Here is a 24098-nt window from a genome sequence, read left to right as displayed (position 1 = left end):
TTATAAAGCAGCATACATCGCTCTTTGGCGTGTGATTGCTCATCCCTCACCGACACTGGTGACATAATATTAGTGCAATAGTACATTCGTTATGTTTGTACTTATAAATATGATAAAATTATAGTGATGTTATGAGTTTTTTCACTTGACTTGGTAAATACAGCCCGGTTCTGCAAACCACATTTGCACATTATATTAGACATTATTATATACATATCATATCAATGTGTCTAAAACGACACAGCATTTACGCTGGCTTTTGCTGCATTTGCCTGATAAAATGGTGAGACATAAACATGAAACATGTATGACAATATGTTGTGACGGTGATACTATTTACATTGAATGGACTGAAATACATTAAATAAAATTATTTTGTGTTCATCATTTTATGTAATTTTTTTTTTGCAATGTCCAGGAGATGTCTGCATTTTCTACTTGTGTACAAATTTCATTGTGGAGGACAGCAATAATAATAATTATCCTTTTTTTTTTTTTTAAACTTTAAACGCCATGCTATTACCATTATTCTCTGCCGGCCTCACTAAATTTTACCTTCCTGATCTGGTCCGCTAAAATTATTTCTGGTTTGCCGTCTACTTTTTTCCTGATTCTATGTGAATGCAGCATTTGTCTGGGGTGTCACCTATTTGAGACTCCTGCCATCAAACACTGGTTGTGTTTTGTTGACCTGTTGCTTTTTTTCACACTGGGGATAGTGCCACAAAAAGCTGTTGTTTTTTTAACATAATTAACAAAAATAATAACAATAATAGTCATAATTGTATTTCCAGTGGGAAATGATCTCCCAAAATAGGCTATTTTACGCCATAACATGATGTTTCCTAACCATAACCATGTGGTTCTGTGCCTAAACCTAACCACACATTAAATGCAGTGTGTTGGAATGTAAAGAAACAATGTTTTAATGTATCCACAGCATGATAACGTACAAATGTAACATATCCAAGGTGTGCATAAATGCACAATACCAATATTTTCTGTTATGATTTGGCTGGAAAATAATCAGTGCCATTGCACTGACAGCATGAAAGTCAGTTTGATGCAGGCATTTATCACAACAGCAAGAATATATAAAATGTGTTTTTGCCTGGACAAAGCTTGCAAAGTTATTTGGGGAGTTGGAAAAGTAGTTTTTACAAACATTTTGCTCAGAAATGATTGTCATGGCTGCAAAGCAAGGAGTTTCTTAATGCAAACCTAAACATACAATAACAGGGAGGTTTGCTTGGAGCTGACTGGCATTTGCATTATATCAGTCGAACGTCCTGTACAAGTTGAAAATTTAAAGAAGAGCAAATGCTTCATTCTCTTGGTACATGCCGCCTACAGCCAATGTGCCTTTATCTTGCCTGTTTCATTGACTATGCATACACTGCCTCTTCTTTACATTAAGTCAGAAAGTAAGAGCAGTGCCTTATAGGTTTTGTCATGCCAACTTCACCTCCAAAGTTGCATTTCTAGCTTTAAACATCCCTTCTCTCTCTTCCTCCCACACCCCCCAGCCCACCCTCTCTTTCTCCTATTCTTGTTGACTGATTGGAGCGAGCTCGAGCCGCTTGGTATGGAAATGAACTAGGAGCCCGGGACGCGCAAGTTCTCAGTGACCCAAATGCATACATACTCCCTCACACACACACACACACACACACTTAGAATATGTCATATGTGGTGATTAATTGGGTGGTTGAAGGCTGGTAACAAGCAAATACTGGAGCTGAAGAGAAGCAGGGGGGCATGGGTGAAAAAAACAAGGATTAAGACTTGCTCGTTTCTTTAGAAAGTGAAGAGACATACAGCAGCGAATAAAACAGGAGGTTAATAGCCTGAATATCAGGGTTGAATTAGTTGAAATAACTCAGAGAAGTACCCCCAAAAATGTCAGGATTTGTCACGTACTCTCTCTTGGAAAAAGTGTTGGGATAAGTGGGTGGGTGCTTTGAAAGAATACAACCATGAAAAAAAGAATATCAAGACTTGATCACAGCCTTGAAAATAAAATGTCTCACGCTAAAGATTGAAAGTGATCATTTGTCAAAGGATCATCCTGCTTTTCTCCTCTCACCTTCTAGTTATAATTTGCCTATTTTAAGATGCATCCGAAAAATCAGAGCGTTAAAATACAGCCAATATATACCAAGGAGTGTGTGAGCTAAAACCACACAGAGAACCTGGGCAGTGTGTTTGTAATATCGATTCTGCAGTGCCTTGCTTAATGTCGGTATAAATTAGCAAGCACAGGTATTTAGACCTCTGCTGAGACACACACACACAGAAAATAGGGGAATTGAGAAAACAAAAGCTTGAGACATAAAGATAAAAAAACACACTGGTGGGGGAGAAATCGAAAAAAAAAGGCTGTTTCTAATAAACACACAGACCGTGAAAAAGCTAAATCTATAATTGAGTTTGAAAACTGTGTGTTCGCGCGCGTGCGTGTGTCTGCTTTCATCAACAGATTATCGACTACTCAGTTTTCTCTTCCTACTTACTTCCTTTTAGAGAGAACCAATCAGAAGAGACAAATTAAGGCACCACTTAGCATAACTGCTCTGCTTAGAAGTCTGTGCATGCACGCACACACACACACACACACACACACACACGGCGTGCTGAGCTGAGAGACTCATAGGAATATTCAAGAAACAAAGACAAACAAGTGTTCAATTTTAGAATTAATTGCAAAGCAATACATGATAGAGATGTAAAACTCTGTGGGGATGAAGAAGGGACATGGGGAGATTGACAAGAGAAGAGAAGAGAAGAGATGGGATGGAAGTGGAGGAAAATGGCTTGTTTGCAATAATGTGAATATTATGCCTTTCAAAATTTAGATGGAGGGCAGGAAGTGAAAAATCCACATACTGTGAGAAATAAAAATAGAGGAATGTAATTACATTAAAGGGCTGGAAGGTTGCAGGTGTCATTCAAGCCACTGAGGAGCACGGCAAATCTTTGAAGCCAATTTTACATTGTGGTCAAAGGTGAAAAGGTAAAACTACATCGTCTGTCAGTGGATATAATTTTCACACAATCCCTGCAAAATGACTCGTTTTACTACTGTGATTTGATCCATGCAGTCCGATAACATTTGGAAAGTCTAGAAGAGCGGCATGATTGAATCATTTTTCTCCATTCAAGTTAGCAGAGCGCTAAACTGGAAGTTAGTCACTCTGCTGCACTGAGCCACACTTGGAAGTTAGTCTCTAGTGCACTTGATGTATGAGCCTATGGGCCCCACAAGATCTAGGCAATTTCCTATTGCGTTGATCAAGGTTTTTTGGCTTCATGCGCCACTGAGCAACTTTCATAGAAATGAATGGGGACCCGCCTCGAACACTGTCTCCTGGTTTGTTTATGCTTATATCCTTGTTATCCTTTTTATCCTTGTTATAAAAATCTAAACTTACAAAATGAAGTAAGCTGATGAAAGCATATAGGAGTGTGGTGGACTATATCTATTTAGTTTGCAGTTGGGTCCCAGACTGAAAAAATTGCTTTTGGTGGGTGAGTTTCACACATTTGAACTCTGTACATGGATACACTGCTGTCTGGCTAACATTACTAGACACTATTAGCTCATTTTAGCTACTTTATTACACATTTTAGGTCAACAATGAAAATCTGGGTTGTGGCTAAAACACTGCATCAAACTCAAGAAAAGCTTAACACAGTGCTTTAACATTAATAAAATACTTGACTTGACTCCACTCCTCCAGACTGAGGATGGAGGATTTTTAGCCACATATTCTTTTTGTTTATTCCTTTTATTTTCAAGCCTTAAAGTGACTTAAAGTTTAATAAATTGGAACAGTCAGAAAAGAACGCAAACAATAGGCATTTGTCCAGTTGCCTGCCCTCCAACACATCGATTTATCACGTTGAATGTAAAGAAGCTTTGGAGAAGGGAAAGAAAAAAGATGGTTTAAACTGGTGAAAGAGCTGTTCAGAAAAGGAAAATAAAAACACAGAAAGGAACAGGAGAGTTAAATTCCAAGACGCTTTTTTTCTACTCACTCCTTACTTCTTCTGTACACAGCAAATTGTCTCTACATTTTATCCCTCTTTTATTAATCATAACATCATTCAATCATCTATCAGAAAGCATTGCTGCTAGAACATGAAACACACTTTTATTTAATATATTCAAATCATGTCGATTTAACAGAAAATCAAACTATTTTCAAGTCTCTCTCTTTCTCCCTCACTCTGAGAGGTTGCGAAACAGCCTCATTCCAGGCTGAATAGTAATGGCGCTTATAGGAAAAATACAACAACATTATTATCGATCCAATTTATAAGCTGCTGAAATATCTCTAAGAGTAAGGTAAGTACAGCAGGTCCATTTCTGACCTCCCTTTTTATTCTGTTTTTACTCTGGGAAATATAACAGGTTGTTTTGTTCCTCTTACTTTGTCCATTTGTCTCCATTATTTCCTGTCATGTTTTCTCTTAGGTTATATCATGAAGAGAGGGGCCTCATGTAAACTCAAAGATTTATGGACAGAAGTTTTAAAAGGGGCAGAATTTTTCATACACACTAATAATTTCCTCATTACCATTCACACATGACTTTGTCCCCTGAAGTTTCTGATGCTGCAGCTGAGGCGCTGTCCTTGGTGCTGAAACTTTAGCAGCCTCAACACTCCAGCGCTTTGCAGCATTTTGGAAAGATGCAGCGTGGACTCTTTGATTAATTGATAGCAACTACTATACATTCCATGTACCGTACATACTGTTCATATTGTCAATTCAAATTAACATTAGTATTTTCTTTATCATATAACTTACAAAGAAACAGAAAATATGATATGAAGGCTTCTTTTGCAAAAACAGTTATCTCAGTTTTGATTTATTTTCCCAAGAAAATACAGTCCAAGAAAACATCAAACTGGTGTTACTTTAAGATATATTTAATGTTTTTTGTGTTGTTTTTTTCCTCTTAAATTACTGTGCATGTGTATTTAAAGAACTGCTTTTATCTTTCTTTTTTTTTAAGTCTTCATATGTCTCATTGAGCAACACTCTGGGTGAAAATATACAATTTAAATACTAATAATAATATTCATATTAATAATATTATTAATATTAATAATAATAAAAATAACAGTTATCATCATTATCATTATTATTATTTTGACCAGATTTCAAGATCTAATGGATAAATATTGAACTTTTAAATGTTGCATTCCAGTAGTTGCACCATATAAATGAAAAAAAAAATACAATTTAAAAAAATATATTTTTAGAAATTAGTCTACATTAACTTCTCTGATTTAAACATATTCAGATAAGAGGCTAGGTTAGTATTATTCATCAACATCGCTCAAGGGGCCTTTGCAGGCACTGCAATCCTGGAGATGCAGAATTAAAAATAAAAATTTTTTTTAAAATCACTGGTTAAATATATCTGATGTAGCTGGAGGTGGCTGTAAAGGGTTGTGGCCATTCATTGATCTGCTGCCTGGTGAACAACAACCCAACAGGCAGAATACATTTTGGCATTTACATTTCTGCCAACCATAGATATGTAACATTTGAATGTTTTATGTATGTCGTCTTTTAATTCTTCTTTTAAGTTGGTTAAATGTAGCTTTAACCCATCTTTTAATTTTATTTATTTATTTAAATAATTTAATTTCTAATTTATCTTTTTACTTTTTTTTCTTTTGTCCGCCTTTATCCTGCTTATTTTTATTGTTATTATTATCAGTGTTCTGTGTCTACTGCCTTTTTGTTACCATATTTATCTAACATGTCTCTGCCCCGAATTCCCTACTTTATTCTGCCTTCACTCTTGTCTGCCCTTTGTCAGCATTATTGACTAAATTTTTTTTTTTATTAACTCTGGGGTTTACAGCCTCGGTTTTGCCTTGTTTGTCCAAGCACTTTGTAAACTGTGTTTTTAAAAGGTGCTATATAAATAAAGTTATTAATAAAATTATATTTGCCATATAAGTTGAAATAAGTTGGATATGTTGGAATACCCAGCATGCTTGCCACAAACAGCTTCTGTCAATAAAAACTGCTTTTGTTGTTTGTTGTGCTGCTAAATGCTACTTGGCAGCAATCTCACCTAAGTGTCATGCCATCCATCATTCCCTCCTCAGCTCACACACATGAAATCTTAACTGTCACTTTAGAAAAATGGATATGATACGTATATGAAATGCACAAATGTAACATATCTGTGGTCTGTAAAAATGTCCAATGCCAGCATATTCTTTTCTGGCAACTGGAGCTGGGGGTGACCAGAAAAGTGCAATTTATTTTTAGAAATGTCCAGTTCTGTCTGTACCACTTTATACGCCTCCATTCAAACAGCAACTGTGCCAATGGAAATGTGATTTGTTACATCTCAGTTACATGTTGACATAATCTGCAACCCTTTCAGTGCGATATCCTAGCCAATGGGAATACAAAATGAAACTACAATTCCCAGATGTCCAATAGGAACGCTGTTAGGGCGGGACAAAGCACTTGTAATTACAGAGGAACTGTCCACATGTATTGTATGAAAAAATGGAAAATGGTAGTGGATTAAATGCCTTTGGAGGCTACAAATATTGTGTAGTTAAGCTGTTTTTAGCCGTATCTTAAAAATGAATTCGCCAACTTTACAACCTTATGCCTTCCTCTAAAATTTCCAGAATGCAATTTCAGAGGACTGGGTTCAATAAAAGCAGTGTCTCTCACTGAGCCACATGGGTTGAAAAGCATAATTTCTGTCCAGCGACTGTCTGTTGACTGTCTGAAAGTCCTCTTTTCAGAGTAGAAAATTCCCATTTTCACTATTAGGATCAGTTTGCACTTCTCCTGCTTCACCTCACTGAGCTCCGTATTCAGTAAATTAAAATCTTTGTAGCAGTTCAGCAAAGGCCCTGTTGGCAGGGTGATATGTAGTTTGTTTGACAGGAAATCGAAAAGAATGACACTGCACAGGAAATCTGATACAATGCAAAAATTAACAAATTTGCTGTTTAAAATGGCTCTGACTTTAAATGAGAGGTAGCAAAGACAATCCGCATACAGAAGACAATAAATGAATCGTTTTAATAAAATTCTGCCACTCTGAAATCTCACTTCTCAGTCTATCTGTGTTGCTATCTCTATCTGGCTCACTTTTTATCCCCTATATCTCTCTCTCTCTCCCTCTCCCCAACTCTTTCTCCTCTCCTCACCTCCCCACTCCTCTCTCAAAGATGAAACCAATTTTTCAGCCCCCGCAGGAGACAAATTACTCCTAATAATCCCTCGTTTCCTGAAGAGGGCCTCTTTCTTTCCCGCACAGCCAAGAGACCAGAACCTTAATGGATATGCGGAATTAGGAGGAAAATGTCGGAGAGGGCTCGGTAATGACAGGCAGTGTTCTGGTTTCATTGTTGCCTTGTAAAGACAGAACTCAGTGCATTACTACATCAGCACTGTTGACAGGCTGACTTTTGATTTACGGGATGGCAGATGATGGCTGAGGTGGAGCTGAATCACCCAAACAGATCACAGGGAGAAATAATGTTTAAAAGCTAGCGCTGAGTACCGCTGATGCAATTATGTGTGAGGGTTAGTTTTTAGTCCGTTTAAATATGTAACAGCTGTAAAGATCCCACATTTTGTCACGTGGTTCTACTTGTGGTATTATGCTTTTGTTCCGATCCTCAGATGTGGAATTGTACAGAGGGGAGGACGCAACAATTGTGAAAGCTTTTACATCTGGCTCCCTTTGAAGAGTCTCGCTTGTAATTTGATTCCTTCACCTTCCATCTTCCCAAGTCCCACAAATGTTGGCGCTTTCATCTCGGTGACCCATCTCATCTCAGTGACAGACACCTATAGCAACCAACCAACAATCAACACCTGGTCAGCAGTTTTGGTAAACAAATCAGAAGGCCCAAATGGTTCGTAATAGCAGCCATTCTGATGCTTTTACCCAAAGAAGAGGGGCAATAAAGAGATGGCGTGAGAGGAAGTGAAACTAGGTGTGTAGATGTGTGTATACAAGGATTATTTGTTTTTGTTGTTAGGCTTTAGAAAACATTTAGTCATAAAGTCTCCAAGAAATTCCACTTTTATACTACAACAGCAAATATATTACAAAATAAATGATTACACTGCATACTTTTAAAGAAATACTTTCCATGAACGGATTTGCAAAACTTTCAGTAAGACTGAATTCTATCAACTTATGCCACTTAAGTATGATGAGCATCATGCCTAGGCATATCAACGCAGAGACCTCCGGGGGAGGTCAATGGTAACACGAGACAGGCCATTTTTACTGTCCAACGTTCAGACAAAACTATAATCTTTATAACCAGACACTTTTGTACGCCCAACATCCAGTCCAACTACCTTCTAGTGACTTATGTGCAGCACAAGAACATGAGCATTTTGTGGATTTAAAAAGATGTTTCCATTGAATATAATCCACAGAAATGACCTGCCCTGATTACAGTATATTACCGTTAAACCATTTTGTAGTTTATATATAAAGTCATAAGGAGGTGGAGCTCGATTAAAAGCAATGAAGCGAAACAAACATTTCCTTGTCACAATTAATTGAACTTTATGTATTTAGCTGTTGACAATTTATTTATACATTTTAGTCTGTTTTACAGTTTTATTACTTCCTATATCATTTTATTATTTTTTTACATATTTATTTTTTATTTCACTTTGTGCTGTATTCTGTTATTTACCTCTTATTTACAGTTTGATACTTTACTCATTTATCTTTTATTAATACTATTACAGTATCTATTCATTTACTTATACATATATTTTTGTCTTTGTATTTATAGTTTTTATCCTGCCTCTGGTGTTTCCTCACTTGATAGCATTTCTGGTTTCTCTGAGTACTACAGTTTTTTAGTGCTTTAGTTTAATCACAGTCTTGTTTTTATTCACGTTTGTGTGCTTGTGCTTTGTCTGTATCTAAAGGTGCTATACATATAAAATTGACTGAATACCATGCCAGCTCATCGCCATGCGACCATCAATGCTGAGAGCAAAACTGAGCCTTAAGTTTCTGGTGGACCCCACTGAAAGCTCCAAGGACCCCAGAGTGTCCATGGATCCCGACAAAGACACCACTGATGCAGATGACAACTTCTAGTAATGTTAGTTGTGGTGGTGAGCCAGCAGTTAACAGCTAATCGTTTTCACAACATCAACGGTGCTAACAACAACAACAGTGCTGATAAAACTAATGGTGCGAATCTGGGGGGAACCCAAGGGTGGGCGCTACGGTTCCACAATCAATGAACAGGGAAGCTCGTATTACAAAACACAGAGAGGCAGCATGACTTCATTCTCTGCTAAGGACAACATTGATCCTCAATACCTTTCTACATCAAATGCAGCTAATTCTATGGTTTAAATATTATATACATAACATTTAATAAATAAATGGAGAAAACGTGACAAGTGCAGTTCCTTACACACAGGGCAGCATAAAAAAATTGGGAGTCATTCGAGGGCGTCCACAGTCACCAGATCGCAACCCAGTTTAACATCTGAGGGAGATTTCTGACTCGTCTAACAGCGCTTTTCACCACTATTATCAAAACAAAACACCAACATCTTTGAGATGAATGGTGTTCATCCCTCCAGCAGAGTTTCAGAGACTGCTAGGGAGGCCTGTGGATACCCGACACTTTAATAAGCCACTTCATGTTGTTTTTCACCTTAACTTTGCCACCCATCTGTGCAACAAATCAACAGAAGAGGATCAAATTGATTCTCTTTGTAGATGGAACAAAAAGAAATGTGTTTTTATATAATTATTTAAAAGATACAATTATTTCAGGGTATTTCAGAGCCCTTTCTGCAACTTCGTGGTAATTTATGACTAAAACAGAGGTGTAAATTAATTCATCTGAAGCTCAAAAATCACATGTAAATACATACTTTAAATGTTAAGCTGATATCCATTTAAATTGTTTTAAAGAATACACAGGGATGAGATGTAGCATCACTCAGCCCAGAGCTCCATTCACACCGCTAGCAAAATCCCAACAGCCCTGTTATTTGAAATGATGGTTTCAAGCTTGCTTTTTTTTTCCTGGTGTGTGAAAGAGACAGGGGTTGCAAAAGCCCTGAACAAAATTGGGTTCCCTCACTAGGGCTTTGCTGTTTGAAGGAGGGCTATCAGGCCAGATTAGCTCTACCTCAGTGGTAATGGAACTGGGAGTATTTTGAAAAGCATCCTCCTCCTCACATTTTAGCCTGAGGTTCCTGGTAGCTGAAGCAAGAGCAGCGATGTCTGTTATGGGATGTGTCTGTTTTGATCTGTGAATGTATGAAGTAATGGTGGGATGATTAGACAGGTTACAGATGAAAGCATAGGCCTACTTTTACAGCAACATTTTCCTTCACCTGACCCTGTCTGATAAAAAGTAAAGTCCAAAAGTCATCTTTCTTATGTGAAAGTTCTCTCTCTTTTCCAGAGAGAAAGCTTTGAATTTAACTTCAAACTTTGTAATGGCAACAATCTACACAGTAAAATAGCGAGTACAAAATTCATAAAAGTTTGCATTGATCTAAAATGTATCTTATTTTACTTGATAGTACATTTATTTATGTCTTTAAAGAAAAATTCATTTTTTGAAATGGGACAACTAAAACTGCTTATGAAAGTAATTTGTAGTTTGAAAAGAGAAATAATGAGAAATGAGAGGATTGGAAAATAAGTGAAAAAAGAAAATAAATTGCTTTGTTGCCTCATTTTACAGTATTATTTCACACAGTGTATGTAACATATTGGACTACATGGGCGCTAGCTGTTAGAACTAAACAAACCTAAACAACATTGTCTTCACAAACAAAGCAAAGCTGTTAACAGTCTGTAGTGCACACCTTCTCTCATAACTTCATTGAGGTTTCCCCAACGAGGGAAACTTACGAATTAGGGGCGAATTTTCTATTTAGAACCATGAAGAACAACCAGGCTAAACGTCTGTCTATCTGAACCTCAATCCTGCCTCAGTACTACACTATTCCTGTAATATAACCATCACAGGCGTGCATAATCATTTCTCCATCAAGCAGCAAAAACACCCACTTGATTGTGGGGCTTACAGTAATATACGCCAAAAATATGTCGACACCAAAAAAAACATTAAACCGCATAACAGTGTTCGTCGCATTAATTATATTATCGCCACCTTCCAAATCAATAATCAACACAGGCATAGCAGAGAATAACAATAAAAATTCCCTCCTACCTTCATGCATATTTGTCCAAAACAGCCCATAAAACATCCACAGAGCCCTCAGCCTTCTTTCCCCTGCATGTTTCTTTACTCCTTGTGTCTTGGACAGTTCTCTATCCTTTTGCAATCCATGACCTCACCGGGGTCTAACTTTGGCCTGCTTAGGATCTGACTGGCTTGCTAGTTTGAGGAAATTGAACAAACTTCATTGTCTCTTTGCCATTTTGCCGGTTTCCTCCTTGCCGCGGAGGGCAGCCTTTCTTCATTCAAACTGCAGTTTCAGAACACAACATCAGCTCATGTGAGGAACACAAAATTCCCAAACTCCATGAGTAACTTTGGCAAACAGGGTATTTTTGTGCGACTTCAAAGGGAAATAAAGTGTAACAAGAAAGATAACATAAAATATTAGACAAAAAATGATTTATTGATTTTCATAGTGACATATGAAAGCTAAATTAAGCCCTACTTCTGGCTATAAAAATCCAAGCTGGTGACAGCCAAAATGCCAAACTTTAAAACAGGAGTCCAAATGTCAATGGGTAACACCATGGTTACTTCATCAATTATTTTCTTCTATGTGCATTAAATGCTAGCCATTCACTTTCGGAAGAGCTGCAGATGAGTTGGAGGCCTTCCCTCTTCCAAGAATGCAAATACTAACTAAATGTCAGTATTTATACCCTGTCTTGTGAACTTTACAATTAAATGTTTCTAATGCGACACTGAAGTCTAGAGTTTCGGGTCTATATGGAAAGCAGCCTTTCAAACCTTAAAGAGGCACACTGTGTTTGAGCCTCACCAGGAATGACACCTGCCAGCATGACGCATACACGGGGGAAGCATTTGTGCATGAAGGTAGGTGTGCAGAGCTGTACCTGCGTGGTTGCATGCCACGAGGCTGCTTGTCATTTGGAAACCTGTGAGGGTGAAACCTGCTGTGTGTGTGTGGCCAGGAGGCTTGTAGCAACAGGAGGGGGTAAACAAGTTGACCTTTACTGCTTTGATCAACCTGGAGGAAGAGGATAAGCTGGGGGTGTCAGCAAAAAGGTTAGGGGGAGGGATATGGAAGAAAAATCTATTCCAGCATAAGAAATGTTGAGCTGCTGGGTATGTCAATATGCATGCTTACAGCTATCTGTATCTGAGCTCATCTATGAGGTCGTCCCTTACCTCAGCCAGTGGGACGATTCCTTGTATGTCTGCGTTGCTGATGTAGAGGTGCGAAACTTTCTCTGTTTGCCTGGAAGTTGTCTGCATGCCAACTGAGACTCTACACTGGAACGTCGAGTACTCAGTTGGCATGCAGACAACTTCCAGGCAAACAGAGAAAGTTTCGCACCTCTACATCAGCAATGGACTTTCCAATCTACAGAGAAAGCAAAAGAAAAAAATATGAATATTTCTCTGGGTAAGGACACTAATTTTAAGATTTAACCCGCCCAAAAAAACATTTGCTGATAACCACTTCGACTGGCCAGACAACATGAAGAGTATGAGTAACCAGTGAAACAATAGAATTAATTCTACATTTAAATTTAGTGAAATGACATGACACATTAACCCTTTAAAACCTGGAGTGACATCACTTTTCTTGTGCTGCTTTCAAATGAGCTTCACAAGTATTTAAACCTTTGAACCCTGAGTAAATTGGTGCCATTTCTTTCAAAAACATGGGAAACAACGGGCAACTTGGTAAGAAATGAACTGCAAGAAAGTGTAGATTTGGGATTTTAAAAGGCTAGGGAAAAATGTCTAGGGACAAATAATTATAAATGTTTAATTTATTTATATTTACATATATATATATATATATATATATATATATATATATATATATATATATATATATAAAACCTTTTCATTCTTAGAATTATTTTTGGTTTTGTTGTTTGAATTGCTTTTTTAATTTATTAGTATTATCTTTTTACTTTTTACTAATTTTACTTTTTACTATTTTTTTTATTTTTCATTTCCTTTTTTCCATTTTTTTTTTTAAGTTTTCTGTTTTTTTGTTTTTTTTTAAGACATTAAGCCGATTTGCCCAATTTGCCCAAAATGGCGGCTTGTGCCCTGTAACTTCAGTGTAAACCACATTTAAAGCATTCTGTTACAGACTGTGAGCCTCTGTGTACTAAAGGCTGGGGTACGCAGTTTTGTTGCTGGTTCATCAGAGATTCCTGCAGAGATAGTTGCTATTCCAGCACTGGCAGCAAGTGCCCACACTGCAAAACAACCCAAAAAAGGAAGACGGACTCGTCAAAGAGAGTCTACCTTGAGTCCACAGCTGTTGCAACTTGAATTTAGCCAGCGCAAACTTTTGGACAACACGCTAAATAATTTTCCGGTTTCTGTCACTGAAGGTAGTTCTCATCACGTTGATGTTTGTTCAAGTGTTTGTTTTTATGATGATCCATGTGCTTGCATTCAATGCAGCTGCTCGCGATTATTTGGACGGGTATTTTGGTGGGAACTCCCCCATCGTGGATATCACTACTACACAGAATTTGTCTCTCAACGGCATCCCCCTCGCAAGATGGGTGATGTCCTCACTTAAGCATAGCAGGGGTAAGTGGGAGTGTGTCATCCATCTTTAAATACAGTCTAAGGTTGGAATAGTCTATAGCAGCGGGGAGTGGGGCAGAAGGACAGCGAGGTGTGCTAGCTAGCTAATTATTGTTTCATTCGTAGTTTAATAAAAAGAGAGTGTGGAGAAAGTAGCAGCTGAGAAATTGTGCAGAGTACATCTATATAATAAAAATAGGATTAAATAAATCACTTTATGGGAAGCACCAGGCTACTGTGTAAAGCACTTGCAAATGTCTGTGTTGATCTGGTCGGAGGGGCTTAGGACAGAGAGAGGAGAGCCACACAGTATATTTTCAAACTCTTTTTTTTTTCTTCAGATAAACTGCCTACCCCAGCACGTCTCTGGTTCTGAAAAAAAGAAAACCTGTAGATTACATCTACACCAAGCACTTGTAAAAATGTGATTATAATGATAATAATGATGATGGCAAAGATCTTGGTGATGGAAGCGAGCACGTCTGCTTTGAGTTCTACTGAGGAGATGCAAAAGCTGTCCATGTGTGCATATGTGTGTATGTGACTGTGTGCTTGTGTAAGTGTGCGTGGGAGTGCAATGGGGAGTCAAATAATGCCATCCAACAATAATGATACATTTTACAACTAAATGGACAGACGCCATTCTGCCTCACACATTCTCCAAAAGAGGCCTGTGCATATATGTTGATGTGCCTCTCTATTGATTTTGGTGAGTGTGTTTAATGCTAATATGTTGGGCATCACCACAGAGCAGTAGCATTGTTCAAGATGTTTTGGATACAAATCTGCTTTAGCTTAGCTTAGCATAAGGACTGAAAACAGGATGGCAGCTAACCGGGCTCTGTCTAAAAGTAAGAAATCTGTCGACCTACATCTCTAAAACCAAGGTGTGATTTGGTCACAGGGATTCCAAGAAACATAATCCATCTTAAAATCATTACAAAGATCTATCAGTCACTGGCAAAAGAATCTGTTCAGAAAATCTCCAGATAACTTTATACTTTAAAAAATACTGCAACTTTTCCTTGAAAAAAAAACATTTTCTTCACTTCTACCTCTCTATCTTTATTCCTACACATAGAAATTTGTCTGTCATTTTGACATCTTGGATTCGTGCTGCACATCATGCCCTCACAACTTTGTGAGACTGCCATTACCCGCTTTGCCTCTCCGCCTGTCAGAGATCCTGATTCTGTCTGCTGCTTGTGTGAATCACATCACAGAAACTCTTTGCATCTCCTTCCTCTAGACCTGAGCCAAAGATGTCATAGTTAGGGTCGGGGCAATATTTGCAAGTCAGGATTGTGGTCAGAATCAGAACGAATGTATGAATGAATGACTACGGGGTCAAAATAAAATAAATTGCCCACACACTGCAATAAAACGCTGTGCTTGAGGTACTTTAAGTCTCTGCACACAGAGCATAAGAAACACAGGGGGCCTTAAATAAAAACACTATCTGAAATGTGACAGTACATTTTCCGCAGCCAGGATATCAGTGAAATATGCCCACTTACAGTTCCCATAAGTGCAACACAAAAGGTCTCCTGGGTGGGATTTTGGAGACAAACATTCAACGCACACCATAGTCAACTGTTTCACAGCATCAAGAAGGAGGTTTGAAAAAAATTTAGGTACTATTAGGCAACAACAATTCTCTGTAACTCTAACTGTATGTCTGACTCCATTTTTTCTTATTCCCCTGTCAACTGACACAATCTGTCTGTCACACTCACACACACACACACACACACACACACACACACACACACACACACACACACACACACACACACACACACACACACACACGTCCAGTGACCAGTGGAACATGAATTAGAAAGAAAGAAGCAGCTGTAAATTGATTTCGGAGCCGGTGTTTTATAGCTCTGTCTTACCAACACACACACACACACACACACACACACACACACACACACACAGAGAGATATATATGGGTTAAAGGTCATGACAAAGCCAATTGCTAAGGGGCCGTGATATCTGGCATGTGTCTGTGTGTGTGAGTGTATGTGTCTAGGGAGATGGGGGTGAGCGATGTGTTACACAGATAGATTAAGGAGAGAAAACTGATGGGTGTCAGCTTCCCTTGACCTCTTCCAGATCCCTCCATCATGCCTGCTTTCTTTCATCTGTCTGCTTCTCTCTGTCTCCACCAAAGTCAATCTTATGTCATCAGGGCTGGGCAAAAAAAAACTACGATACCAGTTCAAATACCAGCACCCTTTAAGTGACACATATGCCAACACTTTCCTTCTACCTCATTCAATACCCATCATGTGAAATGAAGCATTTATTCAACTACTTACTATTACTATTACTACTATTACTAATTACTATTTACTTTTGAACATTTGGAGGCATTTTGTTATGCTGAACTTCCACCTCCATCAAAAACATGGCACACACATCTACCACTCCACAGACAGTATGGGCTCTAGCTGCTGCGGTAGTGCGCCAATCACAAGTCGCATTAAATTGAAGAGGACTTGCAATGGTTTGCCGTGAGCAAAACCATACAAATAGTTATTTTTTTCTATATCTTGATACGAAATAGATCAGATGCAGCTATCATTTGATTAGAGAGGTTCCAATATGAGTTGTTACTGGGTTATTTTGGTCCATCCATCCATTGGCACTCTATGCATTAGAAAGAAAACAGAGATGAAGTAAGCTTTTGCTCAAGAGGTAGAACACTTACAACGATTCGAATGCTTTGTGCCAGACGTAATGAGGACTGTGTGAAACAATAGCGGCCGGATCTCCTATTACAGTAAAACAGAAAACTGAAACATGTTTCTGAAAACATTTGAGCTGAGAAATATACAACACAGTAACAGAATCTTGGTTTGAATTTGGTATATGGTTTTAATGTTCGATCTCGGTTTCTTCAGCCTTGGATTTTGCTGTGCAGGAAGCAGTGTGTTGCCCACTTCCTGTATACTAACTCTCCCCATTACAGCAAAACAGGGCGTTAAGTTGTTTCTGAAAATGTTTTCAGTGAGAAATAGGCAGTGCAGTAACTTAACCTTGATTTATACTTATTCAGCACTGCCTAGTTTTAAAATTTCGGTCCGGGTTTGAAAGAGAGAGAGAGAGAAAGGCGGGTCTATCTTTTGATCACTTGGATACTCTTTGATGTGGCGATTGATGGCCAACAATATAAAAATATCTAAGTAAAGTCTGTAGTTCGAGCAATAGCCCCAAGAGTTGGCAAAACTCTTCTAAATGACGTGATTTACATTATTTGGAGGAGTCTCGCTGTGGGGGGAGAAGGGATATCTGGTCACTGGTTAGATAGAGGAAAGTTTACCACAGTTTATCTACATATACCACCCACAATGCCTTGATATAAAGCTGGTTGAAAATCTGCAAAGTGTCCCTTTAAGTACTGAAAACACAGCCCTAAACATTATGTTATACAATGACCACAGTTTTAACTCAGCCCAACATTAGCTCAGCAAACCATTGCCTTACAACTCATTTGCGGTGCCAATAAAAACTGCCAACAAATGACAGTACAGCATGTCATGGTAATATCTGCCCTGTCCATGTCAATATTTGCCAGACGCAAGTTCTCTTAAACCTGTAACCTTTCCCCAGCTGTACGCCATGGTTTAAAAAGTCTAAATTCAAAACACAGTTATTTTCAGGCACAATCATACAAGGTTATAATGCTGCTAAAATAAACAGGCTTCCCCTTTAGCAAGTCTTTGCTTAAATTCTTCTATTAGTGGCTGTTAGTGAGCAGTCACAAGCTGCTCTTTTCTGTTGGCACAGTCAGAGAGGGAGATTCACAGAGACAGAGATTCAAAAATAAGTAACATTGGAAAATAAACAACCCAAACTCAACTAAAGCCTGAAGGTTCAAAATTACGCAAACCTGATTCAAGCCTGGCAGGTCCAACAAAGTTTGGATTTCAGGTAGCAGGACTTAATATGATAATGTAGGTTCTCAGCTCAATGTCTAATAATTGAGGTGAGACATTTAGAGTCACATGAACATTCACATCATAGAATAACTCTTGACAATTTTTTGACTGCAATTTGAGGTGTCAGGTTCATTTTGTTTTGGATAGCCCAGCACACATTAATCAGTTACTAACTAACTAAATCACTGGTTTCATCATGATACAATATTATATTAATACTTTGGACAACATGATATTTGCTGATAACACAAAGTCTGCCTCAATAAGATTTCGATTCAATTATTTAAGGGCCTGCGAACAATATTAGCTAATATTATATGCTCATTTAACACAGGAGAAGCTGCCACCACATTCTTTGCTTTTGACCAAAAAAGATAAAAACAACATATACATGACTGGAAATAACTGAAACTCATTCAAACAGTTTGAAAACGCTTTCTGGAAAACAATGTTTTCATCCTAACTTAAACCATGATCTTTTTCTTAAAACCTCAGGGCTATCTGATTTAAAGAAAAGCTTCTCGCAAAATCCTAAAAACATTGATTAACAACAAGAGCTTTTAAAAAAAAGGTCCAATAATAACTGCAGAGATCAGGACAAAACAACTGTCTTTTGTAAGTCACATTTCCCCCCACATATGCAACATGCTAACATTATTAGCATAAGCCTAAGGCGTTTTACATTACATACATAAATTAGTTTAGCGGCTAGCAGACTTTTCCTCTTTACAAAACTTAACAAGTTTGCAATTATCTCTGCTTTCTCTAACTCACCGCTGGTTTAAGTTCCCTCTCCAGACAGAAGCGCAGATGAATTTCAGCCTGCATGCATTTCCTCAGTGCGCTTTTGTTTACATATGACATGTGTTCAGTCTGTTAAGTTGCAGTTTCTCTGAAAACAAAGCATTTCCACACTGATGATTTATTCCCCAGTGAATAGCATTATCCTTATTGTCTTTCTCGTGGCTGCATGGCATCATCTGCCTGACGCTGTGTGACAGTGACAGAATTTCGAAATAAATAAAGAAGATAAAATGGATTGACGTTTACACTTTGCATCAATGTTACGTGATTGTTGCTCATTTAATTTTTATATTGATGAAGTTCGATGGGTCATTACACCCCTGCTATCTATTAAATGGGGTAAAACTGTAATGTTTCGGGATATAAATGTCGTCTTGTTCTTTCTTTGTTGTTGAACAATCCTTTCACCTCTCAAACTACCCTGTGCAAAAATCGTGCTCTGTAAGATTTAGTGCTGTAAGTGCCTCACTGAGGGACACACTAAAGAATACAGTAGTTTCTATGTGATGCCACAGAATAGCAAAGACAGACAAAGGAAGAAAGAAAACTTTTTCCAGATATTTTTTTCACCTGAATGAATAAAAATTTTTCATTTTTTGGTGAGGTCCACCGTGCCCTATATGTGTGTATATCAATCAATACGACTTGTTGTTTAACCTCAAAGGACACAGTAGCAGAAGCCCTATTTCATATTTTTCAGGGTGAAATCTAAAATACAGCAGAGGTTTAGACACATACACAGCAAGACACAATGCTCTGTCACTCTCGCTCTCTGTTCCTGTCTCTCTCACACTCACAGACACTTGCACACAGGCAATGCACAAACAACACACCGCTCTCTCAGTCTCCTCCACACACACACACGCACACAAAGAACCACCCAGAAAATGTTGAGTGTGTTTGGGTGCAGTGTAATCGCTGGAGCTGAAAAAGCAATGTGTCTGCAGTGACAGGTTCATTCAGGTGTTAGCTCCGTCCCAACCACAAGGCTCCAAAACAATATTACACTGTCCTCTAGTGCATAGGCGTACACACTCACACTCACACTCACACTCTCTCACACACACACACACACACACACACACACAGTAGAACATTGTTCGGCAACACTCAAAACCAACCAAACAAAACCATTGCAGAGGTTGACACTTTCTCATCGTCTCTGTGTGTTTTTTCCTCCAGGCGATGCTGACCTTCAGCTATTATCCCTGTTACTGACACCGTGATGCAGGTTTACAGTGTCGGCGTGAAAGGGTTACCGTGCGTCATCTGAGGTGGTTTGACAACCAGGGTAACATTCAGTTTGGACACTGTATTTTCACTGAAAAGTAAATTCAAACATCTCTATCATGTATGCACTGTAGAATTAAATATTGTGTAATTGGACCATTCAGCAATTGTGTGTACCAAACTACTGATCCAGACTTGTATATTTGTGAGTTATACTTCTCCAAGGTTACACATAAATACATTGGCAGATGTTTATGGAGGAGGGTTTTAGGGTTACCCATAATCATAACTGAATCCCTTCGCTTGTTTGTGGAGCTGAGCATTAAGCAAGGCAATTGGCTGATTATACAATCAGGAAATGGGCTTAAACAGGAAAAACAAACAGGTAAACGCCTCCACCTGCCTCCATGTCTCAGCATAGTCTCCTGGGAATTACACTGACATTCTGCACATCACAATTTCCATCTAATGGCAAAGCATAGTGCCAATGTAGGACGCACTGTACTACGCAGCCTACGTTAAAGCTCTGGCTGGACCAGATTGCGTCCAACTCAACCAGCCAGGTTCAGCTCTGGCTGTAATTTCTCAATCTCAGTGTTTTTTTTAAAAATACAGACCTTATAGTCCGTGTAATGACATGGATATTGTATTAGCTGTGTTGCCAGCAACCAGTCCCAACTTCTGTCTCTCACCAATGAGGAGAAACATTATACAATCTTTATACAGTATTTATTGAATATATATGGTATATGACAGTTTTGGGCTGCACGTAACATTTGGTAGGAATAGATGCATGTTGAAGATGGAGTCATAAATGTCTGGTAGCCCACTGAAAAGACTTAAGACCACTTTAGCTTGTAATAAATGTTTCAATATTTGAGAAGTTTTTGTTTGTTTTTCTACAATGAAAATTTGGGTTTTTAATTTGGGTTTGGATGCCAAACTTCCCCAGTGGTTTGTGCTCGGGTCAGGCTTTGGACAGAAAGGTTGGGTGGATATTTTGGGCCCACAGCTTTAATGTACATATGTAGTGTGGTGGAAAGTAAGAGCAGGGAGATTGAGGTGCTGGATGGGCGGAGAAAGTCTGACTGTCATGCAGTAAATTAATTTAGGTTACATACCTGACATCAATGTTTTCATTATATTTAATCATACCTTTTCTCTATTTAGTTGCATAACCCCCAACCATACCATAATTACAGTTTATTTGCCAGTACTCCAAGCTTTTCATCACATAATTCAATGTGGAATTGTCCAAAGTGACTGTATTTGTCTACTTTCCTTCCTACTGTAGTCATCCATCTAACTAATTGCATGTCTGTCTATATGCTGACCTACATGTCTGGGCCTAGAAGAATTTTGGAGTCAGTGTGTTTGAGTAACACCCTGGAAAAGCAAGCCATTATGTAATTTCGCTTGTGTCATTGTTGCCTGGCAAGGCCATGGGTGAATTTGCATGTGAAAGACGTGATTGACAGCTCTCTCCTTCCATCCGATATCAATGAGGCACATTCCTACAGCTAATTAGATGGTTGGCTGGATGGGTCTTTGCCTTCGCTTTCAAACAAGAAGCCTCAGTTAATTTTTTAGTTGCTGAAGTCATTAATTCAATCAGTTATTTGTTCATTACATGTTGATAATACCTAGTTTAACAGTTGTAATCGAGGATGAGAAGGTGAGTGAAATCAGTCCTATAGTCAATGTTTTCTTAAATCTCCTGACAAAAACTAAGATGTCTCGTTTTTGAAGGAATCAGAGAACAAAGACCAAATGTTTTTTTGTCTGAGAAAGTTTCGTCATTGTGCCTGATATTCTAGAAATATTATTGCCAATTGTTCAACAGACAATTAGATGTAAATACATTATATCCACAACACAGGTAGTGTTTCCACTGTCATTCAAATACATTTAAATTCTTAATCAAGTTGGATGGAAAGCTGTGCATATATACCAACACGCTTACTTTCTTTAAACACAATAGTCTTGAACCCATGTTTCTGGAGGTTGCGGAAAGGCATTCTGGGAATGATTAGTAAATTCTGTCTGAGGCAAAAGTACATAGTGAAGGAAAGTGGCTACACCACAAAACATAAATTAGGCGAGTACAATTCATCAGAAAACAACTCTTTGAACCCTTCAAAGAGTAAGAACATCTGAAGGTGAACTTTTATTCCTGACTCACCGTGTTACTACGAGATAATTGATATAGATAGTTTGATACACAGCGAGACAGACAGCCAGATACGTATCTTTTTGATAGTGAATGTTTCCCTGCCTATGGAGACTGGCCTGGCTTAGCCTATAAACCCAGATAAAAAGATACACTTCTGGCAGCGGAGAGTGTCTTGCGAGACGTGCAGGCTGGACTCACTTCTTACGCTTGTGTGTAACTGGTTTGGCCCTTCTGGAGTCTCAGAGCTGATTAGGAGAGATGATTGACAATTTTTCCCCCCTGTTTATCTATTTAGCCATCAATTAAACGATTTAGTTTCCAGGCTGGGTCAACAGAGATAAAATCTTGTTTGCAGCCTCACTGATTCTGTTCTTCCCTCATTCTTAGTCATCTTTATGTGTTACTGTCTCTCCACCTGCACGTCTGCCTTTCCATTCATCCGTCAGTGTATCTGAATTTAATGGCTTCCACTTTGATATGGGCATAAAAATCTCAACAAATATTGCATGGATTAAAATGAAAGTTTATTCAGACACAAAGTGTCTCCTACGGATGAACTGTACTTAATTTAGTGATTGGATGGATTGGCATACATTTTTTAGAGACATTCTTGCTACCATAAGAATTAATTGTAAACGTCTGTGATAGTCTGACTTTATCCTTGCACCATGATTCAGTCAAAAATTTCATTTGTTACTCATTGTTTGGTGCTAATGACTAGAGATGTCCCAATGCTTTTTTTTCCCTTCCTGATACCAATTCAAATACTTTAACTTGCTGTGAGCTGATACCGAGTACCTATCCAATACCACTGTATAAAAAAAGACAATAATAGCAGCTATGTACTGCTAACCCTTTACAGTGTAAAATATTGCCAAATTTTGGCAAACAGCTAACATCGTACTATTTGTCTTCACCTTTTTAAAACAGCCTATGGCTGCACAGCGCAGCGTTTTGTGTCGGCTACTGTTTTAGACAGCAATTTTTGGGAAAACTGCCATTTCATCTGGGTGTGAAACTACTTTAAAGTATAAAAATAAATTACGTTGTATGGAACTGGCGCATAGACTTGCATGTGCCCCAATTCCCAATCGAGCATATTAGGCCATATCGGAGGCATTTCTGATACCGTTATTGGAACTAATTACCAAACACATTAAAATAAGATGGTGAACATGGTAACCCCCTGCTGCTAAACATCAGGGTGTTAGATTGATTTAGGTTAGATTGCAGCTAGCATCTCATGATACTAACTCCATAAATAGTGCTAACAGAGCCACAATGCTGACAGAGCTTACAGTGTCGACCAAGGGGGGACCAGAGGATGCGTTATGCTCCTGTGCTGCTGGTGACCCAATATAACCATAACCGTAGAATAAGCCCAGTGCAGATCAGTGGTGATTAGCAAGCCGGTGTGATAGCCTACACGCATGCGCTAAAATACTATATATTTACATAACAAACTGTTTCTTGTTGCTATATTGATGCTCTACATATCGTATAGAGCTACTTAAATATGTTGACATTAGCATTTAGCTCAAAGCTCCATTTCTCAGGTAGAGAAAATAGTGAATAAAAAAAAAGCTATTTTTCAGTCTTACAGTCTTGCCATCTCTGTATGAATGTCTCAGAGTATGTGTGTGTCCTTGTGCTGCCCCCTGGGTCAATGCGCCAAGTATGCTTTCTTTCTGGCCATGTAACAAATGACTGCCACACACGCAGACACATCCTGAGACACCTCCAATGGCCTTGCAGTTGAAGTGAATACACAGTCAAGGACCCGTTCATCTCTCTGTTCCAGCTTTAATAAGAGACACACACAGTTTTTGAGCGGTTTCTTACACACACACACACACACACACACACACACACACGCTCACATCATTGGTTGAGTGATGAAGTCAAGTCTCACAGTTAACTAGACTCATTGCTGCACACACATACACACACACACACGGTTATTACTGGAGCATCTGATCTGAAACTGATTAGGTTTACTTCCTCGAGAGAGAGAGATTTGGCTCATGTGTTCTCTTTAGAGTTTGATTTTAAGTGTTGCAATATTCATCAGTGAGTATAAATTACACTTGAAATAAATATGAGCATGTTGGTTGGTTGTAATATTTATTCAGAATTCCATTTTTC

At 38.4% G+C, this 24098-nt stretch overlaps 1 protein-coding gene across 1 annotated transcript in view; it reads right to left on the bottom strand.

Annotated features, from left to right (window-relative positions):
- The window catches only part of si:dkey-215k6.1 (transmembrane protein 132C), a 322194-nt gene that overhangs the window by 80695 nt on the left and 217401 nt on the right, over positions 1-24098 (bottom strand). Inside the window, exons 6-7 of the mRNA XM_042488311.1 lie at positions 12700-12757; positions 12405-12509 (exon numbers count right to left, since the gene is read on the bottom strand). Of these exons, the coding sequence (XP_042344245.1) occupies positions 12405-12509; positions 12700-12757 (163 nt within the window). The remainder of the gene's footprint in view (positions 1-12404; positions 12510-12699; positions 12758-24098) is intronic.

This window comes from Plectropomus leopardus, chromosome 6, assembly GCF_008729295.1.
Source record: "Plectropomus leopardus isolate mb chromosome 6, YSFRI_Pleo_2.0, whole genome shotgun sequence".
Classification (NCBI taxonomy): domain Eukaryota; kingdom Metazoa; phylum Chordata; class Actinopteri; order Perciformes; family Serranidae; genus Plectropomus; species Plectropomus leopardus.
The sequence above is the reverse complement of the archived record's forward strand: the minus strand, read 5'-3'. Positions and strand labels throughout refer to the sequence as shown.